Genomic DNA, 7,511 nt, shown 5'->3' with positions numbered 1-7,511 from the left:
ACTGAATGAAATACCAGCACTTTTTCAGTCTAAATAGTGGTGGTCACTACTAAAATTTAAAAAAAGTGGACTTGAACTGTCAATGAGATGTGTACCACAGAAAAGCATACTGGCCTACACACAGCCAGTGCTCTTCCTGTGAAAAGCAGAACTGTTTACTGGGATAACTTTACTCCATCCCATCCCTTCAGGCTCTATTTAGAATGCTACACTATTAAGCTATGGGGTCATCTATAACTTTTGGCTCAGATATACTTCCAAAAACTTGAGTATCAGGATTTGTTCAATCTCTGCAGATTTATTGAACAAACTTAATTTTTATCGAATACAGAACAATTAAAGCTAACCAAGGGCAACAGATAAGTCTGCCAATTATACATAGCTTCATACCAACCATGTATTCAACCAGTCAATTCTAAAAACAAAGAATCCAAGTGACTTTCAACATCTAGTGACCACTCAGCCAAATAAATCTGAGGCAGACCAGTATTCAAGTTGCAATACTATCAGACAACTTTGTTGAAAAAGCCTAAAATGGACAAGGACAGACTCCTGTGCTACTTGTTTTTACACCAAGGCTAAGAATATAGTAAAAAGCAAAACAAAACAAAACACTCAAAAGGACCATTACTGCCCTATTATGCTTAATATATTTAAGGTCTGAATAAGAACCTACTTGGCTATATCACTCTAAGGTCTACCAAATACTAACAAAAGAAGAAAAAATAAAAATAAAAAACTTAAAAACTTAGCTACATGAAATGCTGCTAAATATGTAAGGTTTACAAAACTGCTTTGTCTTGTTAACATTTTTGCTTGACATCTCTATACCAGCTTGGCAAAATAGAAGTGCTTGTTGTCAGGAACTGCAAAATCTAACTCCGATAACAAGTTTTTGTTTTTCACAGGATAAGGCAATCCATTCAAAGGAACAGTATTGGGACTGGATAATTTTGCAAAGCTGGTTTACAAGGTTTTGTTCCAAACTCAGACAATTCCTCAAACATGCATTTTTTTGGTATTAAATTGGCTGTTCGAAAGAAAAAGTACATTAAGCAGAATCATCCTAACTTAGTCAGAAAAGCCACACAGCTACTAAGAATCTCAGCCTCTAGGAATCAGTTTCTACTTCTTAATCACATTTACTTCAGTAACTGCTAAGTTTCTGTCATGCACCCATTTGTAGGCTAAATCAGTGGTCCCTCTAGCTTGATGATTTGAGATTGTTAGTTTGACTTCTAGTTAACACCAATTTTCAGTTTGAGATCTGCCATGATGCATTCATGCTATTAAGGACTCAAGATCAAATTACCCAAAGGTACAAGGGTAAAATGGAATTTTCAAAGTCCTTTAAGATCCTGGCCAGTGTTATGTATAGAACAGTTAATGATGTTTAATATTTAACACCATTAAACTTTGAATACAAGCCCATATAAATATGGTCAACAATAATTGTCTTGACACCTGATGCTAACCCAATTGTAAAGTATTAATATTGAACACAAATCAAAAAAATCTAGTTAGAAACATTTTATTTAAATGTGCCAAATAAAAACCCACATTTTCAGACCATAAGATGTTAATACATTCAACAAAACAATATTTTACTGCTGTGAATTTTACAGAGTAATAATCCAGATCCGTTCTGATTAGATGGTTGATCCTTCCTAGGTTACACTTTACAGACATAACAAATCCCTTATAATAATGTAAACAAAATAACTTTTCCCTAATGGGTGAACTTAGAGAACTTCAGTCCATTCTTTCAGGACTTGCACTTCTGCGTGGACTTCCTGATGGGGAACGACTACAAAAAACACAAGATTGGAACCAATTAGTGTAGTGAAGCTTCCTTTTTTGTACAAGTCATAACAATTCAGTATCTCAATACATTCAAAGGGATCAAATTCCTGTGGCCAAAGATCTAACTAACAAGCTGATTTATATAATCCCCTTTGATCTTGCTTGGTATTTTTTCTTAAAAAGATTATTTTAGTTATGGTGTGAAATATAGGTACAGTACCCGGAGAGTACTGTACTGATCTAGACGATCTACCCAACACCTGTCATGGGTACTGGGTTGCAAATAACAGTATATGCTCTTAACCACTGGGCCATCTCTCCATCCTCAGAATTAGGGTTTTAAGACCCATTCTAGTCAAAATGGCAAGGTTATATTAAATAGAACTATTTCAAGTTTAGGGGAGTGGGTCATTAAGGGACAATGGAAAGGAATAATTTAGTTTCAATATTTCAATTTGCAACTATTTTCATTATGTGGACATTTCCTTTTCAGCTATTATACAAATAGAAAAAAAAAGTTTATTTCTTAAGCATGACAACTAAAACAGCTTACATTTTTCCTAACACTTATGGTTATTTATTTTCAACTCAAGGTTAACTAACGTAAGACAAAGAGCCATCATTTAAAAATGTCTCCAATCTATACAGCACCAATTTTCCAAAGAGTTCAAAGATCACTAAGTAGGCAGTTAAATTCTCCAAGAGGCCGTATGTTGACAAGATTTGGCAACAAAACATTTAGCTTACCTTCTTTTAGGAGATGGAGATCTGGATTTTGATCGGCTGTTAAAACATGAGAAATTCTAGTAAGAAAAGGCACTAATGAATCTTCCTTACAGTCCTATTATAAAAACAAACACCCAAATTATCTTATAATTAAAATGTAGCTAAAATTTCAGTGCCCATTTCATTTCCTTTAAAATGCCAATCTTAAAGGGCCTATGTTTTTGTTTTTTTCCTTTCATAAAATGAGTGAACTGCTCTGTTACTACAGTTCATCTTTTACATACTGCTACAAAGCACATTTCTCAGAATGCTTCTCTTGTGCACCTATCACTTTTAGGGCCTCTTAACCTCCAAAGCAAGTTCTTCATGAATTTGGCCACATAATAGGCCAGGTAAAAATGAAGTTCTCAACTGGATAAAAAGGTACAGTTATTTCTACTTAACACTCAAGCTTTGGGCTAACACCCAAGTCTCAATAATTTACAATACTTTGAACTCTTTGGATATTGGTGCTATATAATTTTAAGAGCACTGAATCAGATAAAATCTGACCCTACCTGCTTCTCGGTCGTGAAATAGACCTGGATCTTGATCTGGACCTTGAGCGGGATCTTAATAAAAAGGAAAGGGGACACAATTACACAAGAACTCCTTTATAACCTTCCCAGGTAGTATAGACAGGACAGAGAAGCAGAGACAACTGCTGCACGACTATTGCCTTACACTGACCCCATGTAGTACAAATGATCTAACAGAAGATTTCGAATACAGGGAACCACTGTTTCAAACATCTGCTTCTACCATACAATAGTCACTACTCCTGTGCAGGCACAACAGCCCCATTTTCAAACACAAATAAGCAAAATTAACAGATGGTTCCACCTGAGAAAACTGCTATGACTTGGTTTTTTATTCTTATCATGGTTGAAGGTCCTTAATTTGTCAAACCAAGTTAGGCTGACTATGTATCTCTTAAAAATCTTGGGGCTCTATAATTATTTAGTGATGGTTCAATTATTTTTCTCCAATCGCTAATTCATGAATTACTGTACTTGAAGGTTTCTAGTATTACACAGCAGTAAAGCCCAGTGGCTTTTATATACAACCCCTTCATCTGTAGTACAAATTCCCTACTTACAAAATACATTTTAAGGCCTTCTATAGGGGTCAAGTTGACTTATTTAAATACACTGAATCCAAATATTAAAAAACCCCTATTCAGCTGGTGTGATGGTATTTTTAATCCCAGCATGAAGAGGCAGGTAGACTACCTTTCAGACTCTCAATGTACTCATTCCAAAAAATGTTTTAAAATTTACATTCATATATTGGAGTTTATGTTTGAGTAGGTGAATGCCACAACCTCCAGAAGTCAGAGCAACTTGTGGGAATTGGTTCTCTCTTCCCTCTATGTGGGCTCCAGGACCAAAAGATTTATCAATCTTAGCAGCAAGTTCTTTAGCCAAACACTTTCTTCAGCTAGCTAGTATCATTCCTGCCCAGATTAATCACTGGAATAATTTACATTTTTTTCTGTTCTGAGGTGGAATAGGCATCTCACTATGCTCTCTGTTTCAGTCTCTGTCTAAATGCTAGAAGTACAGGTGAGCACAACACCTTTACACCTCAAATAGACTGAAGGACCTCATTTAAATTAGATACTTCACTGTGCCATTAAGATGTGACAATCCATCCATCTACAAGTAAGCAGGAAAAAAATGTGCTACATACTGGAAATACCTCGATCCTTTTATAGAACCAGACCTAGATCTTCTGAGTGAAGCTGATCTTGATCTACGAAGAGACACAGACCTTGACCGTCGAAGAGATGCTGATCTTGACCTAAAATTAAAAGAAGTTCTAAGTCCATGCCCCTCTCTTTTTCCCACTTGCTAAAACTTGAATTTTACAAGATTTCTCACCTCCTTCCCCTGCTCCTGCTACGTGAGCGAGAGTATCGCCTTCCCCTGGATCGAGAATGTGATCTAGATCGTGACCTATTTTTCAAGTTAGAAAAATAAAAAGTATTAGACCATAACTCAGTTTTAGTGTTTGTGTACCTCTGCTGAAATCAAATCTCCAAACTATTTAAAATTTAGTATCTCATTTGGAAAAACTCTGGGCCTATTAAGATTTTTTTTTTTTTTACTACCTAAAAAAAGATTTGTTAAAAGCTGAATTACAACTTAGAATTACAAATATAAAACACCATAATGTGTATTTAAAATAAACCTTGCAAGTTTGCAGGTCGACCCTCTTTGGCCCATGGTCTAGTAGTAGGTCTAGTAGATCTAGACGATCTAGAAGTATCTATAGCCGATCGCTGCATCTAGATGTTTTCTTCAATCTAACGACGATCAAACTGACAGCCAAAAGAGCCAGGTGAGGCTTGATTGACGCAAGAAGATTTTTCTAGTTGGGAATGTGGTCAATCTGGTGTTCCTCTTTCTAAAGCGGAGGGGGGCCCCAATTGTAAGCCAAATTTACTGTTACGGCGATCACCGACTCAAATTTTCTGCCCTTTAAAGAATAAGGTGAAGCTAGGTGTAGATGACTCGAGGGGATCTGGCCTCTTATGCTGATCACCTCAAGGTCTAGGAGGATCTTAATTGTCGGATTTGCAAGGCGCCTCAGCATGATATCATAAGGCTCGTGACATTCTGAATCAAGGCGACTGACTCAAACGAAGAAACCTGAAAGGTTTTGACCAGGTTGATTATTAATATATTAACATTTTTAATTAAACAAAATTGTAAAATACACCTGTACAATTAACATTCAAGTTTATAGAAAAACACTAGTTTCTGCCTTGCTAATAAAAGAATTACTTTGATTAACTAGAATACCAACCATTCCTCCATTAATTAAATACCTGCTTCTTCTTCGACGGCTATAGCGATGACAGTCATAAGCATAATGTCCCTTTTCACCACACTCATAGCATCTATCATTAGGATCAAAGGGACGACGGGCAGGTGGCCTATCAAAACGAGATCTCCGAGGCATGCCTGTTGATAGTTCAACCCTCACTCGAGAACCACAAATCACCCTATAAAACATTAAGGAAATGCTAATGTTAACTAAATTCAAAATAAGTCTATCAACAAACTACTCATTCCCCTAGAAGCTTTGTCTTTGTTTACAATGCTCTCCCAATTCCACCTTTGGTCTTCAATCTTAAGAGACACTATCAAAAACAACGCCCACCCCCAGAGAATTTATGACCAGCACCAAGATTAGTATCTAGCCATCTAGCCCACTGAACTTTACATTTTAAAACCTACTTACTTCCCATCCAATCCTCGAACTGCGTCTTCTGCATCTCTGGGATCTTCAAATTCCACAAAGGCAAATCCTGGAGGATTTCTGGCGATCCATACAGTTCTTAAGGGCCCATAGTAACTGAATGCCCTTTCTAACTCTCCTTTACCAGCGCCAGTTCCCAGGTTACCAACATATACCTTGGTTTCTGTTTAAAAACACAAACAAACAAATGTTATTCAGAGCGTGCCTCAAGTTTGAATTAATCTCTTTAGCACGGAGCATCCTTACAAGAGCTGCACATGCTGTTCTGGAGACCTTGGGCCGGCTCTACTACGAAGCCACAACTACAAATATTTATCCATAGATCACAAGGGACCCTCGTGCCTCAGCCTCCCCTGGGCAGCTGGGACTAATGAATGACGTGGGCCACCATTCCTGGGCTCCTCTCATCTGGCGCCCTCGAGCACTACGTTTCGGTCTTAGCCCCGTGAAATGCTTGAAAGCCGGCCTCGCGCCCGAGTTCTGGCGTCCTTACAGGGCGGAGACGCTGGAGAGCTGCAAAGGAGCGTGGTAGGTACGAGGCGTGGGGTGGGCCCGGCCCCGCCCCCTGGGCCCGGCCGCCCCGGGCGCGCCAGCGCGGGGACTCCCGTGACCCGGCCCGCTGCGAGGTCTGCGCGGAAGAGGGCCGCAGCGGCTCCCGGCCGCCACAGCAGGCGCGGGCTCCCCCAAGTCCCCGCCCCAGGCCAGACGCCACGCTTGAAACGACTGAGAAAAAAAAAAAAAAAACCAAGAAAAAAAAAAAAAGAAAGAAAAGGCCTCCGCCGGTCCTAACGGTCCTCCCCTCACGCCTCAGTTCCAACCGCGCGGCTGCCGGTTCCTCCCGTCGCCGACTCGGCCGGGGCCCTGAGGCCCAGACGGCCCCGCTCCGCTCCAGTGGCGGGAAAGCGCCGAGGAAATGCGCCACCGCGGTCGTCAATGCGCTCAAAATGGCAGCCACGGCCGGCGAGGGCGGGGGGTGGCGGCGGCGGGCCGCGGCGCCACAAGAGCAACGCCGCCGCGGCGCCCCCGCCGGCTGCGGCCTGGCCGGGGGACCGAGGCGGCCCGGCGCCCGGGCCCCGCCGGGCACACATGCCCTCGGGTCCCGCTCTCCCTCCCACACCCCGCCCCCGCGCCTCAGGCTTCGTACGGCGTGCGCCTAAGCCGCCATTACGCACGCGGAATAACCGTCTCCAACCGCCGCGCCGACCCTACGGCCTCGCTTGGCTCCGTCGGCGGACGGCCCCGGCCTCCCCTGGGCCCCGGCCGCTTACCTCCTCCATACCGCCCGTATCGCGACATGATGGCCGGCCCGCGCACTCGGCTCTGGCTCGCAGTGCTCGCAGCGCGAGTAGCACGGAAGCGGCGACGCAGCCTCCTCGCCAACGACCCCGGCGGCACTACAAGGAAGATGCCGGAGTCGCGCTTATATATGCGGCGGGCGGGGGATTCTTTTTTTTTCCGCCTCGCGCATGCGCCGTGCCAACGTTCTGCGCGGCACAAAGGAGCTGGGCGGAAACAGCCTAGAGGCGGAGCGGAGGTAACCGAGAGGCCGGCCCCGGGCGCGGGCGGAGGGATACGTTTCCATGGGAACGCCGAGATCTCGCCCATAAACCTGTGGCCTTCCGGGAGGCATCCTGCTCCCTCCCCTTCCCCTTTCCCTTTTCCGAACCCCACTTTCT

At 42.6% G+C, this 7,511-nt stretch overlaps 1 protein-coding gene across 4 annotated transcripts; it reads right to left on the bottom strand.

Moving 5' to 3' along the window:
- Positions 1 to 1,515: 1,515 nt before the first annotated feature.
- Srsf7 (serine and arginine rich splicing factor 7) lies at positions 1,516 to 7,276 on the bottom strand. Of its 4 annotated transcripts, none has more exons than XM_021634357.2 (8): positions 7,104 to 7,275; positions 5,818 to 5,998; positions 5,402 to 5,578; positions 4,452 to 4,526; positions 4,270 to 4,371; positions 3,087 to 3,140; positions 2,551 to 2,586; positions 1,516 to 1,807 (listed from the first exon to the last, which is right to left on the bottom strand). In XM_021634357.2, exons 1-8 carry the CDS (start codon positions 7,129 to 7,131, stop codon positions 1,753 to 1,755), a joined length of 708 nt encoding a protein of 235 aa, XP_021490032.1. In that variant the 5' UTR covers positions 7,132 to 7,275; the 3' UTR covers positions 1,516 to 1,752. The 4 variants fall into 4 exon arrangements, with proteins under 4 accessions (XP_021490032.1, XP_021490031.1, XP_021490034.1 ...); XM_021634356.2 differs by having other exon boundaries at positions 4,261 to 4,371; positions 7,104 to 7,274; XM_021634359.2 differs by lacking the exon at positions 2,551 to 2,586 and having other exon boundaries at positions 7,104 to 7,276.
- Positions 7,277 to 7,511: the final 235 nt, after the last annotated feature.

This window comes from Meriones unguiculatus, chromosome 1 (assembly GCF_030254825.1).
Source record: "Meriones unguiculatus strain TT.TT164.6M chromosome 1, Bangor_MerUng_6.1, whole genome shotgun sequence".
NCBI lineage: Eukaryota > Metazoa > Chordata > Mammalia > Rodentia > Muridae > Meriones > Meriones unguiculatus.
Note: the sequence above shows the minus strand (reverse complement) of the source record. Positions and strands in the feature narration are given on the sequence as shown.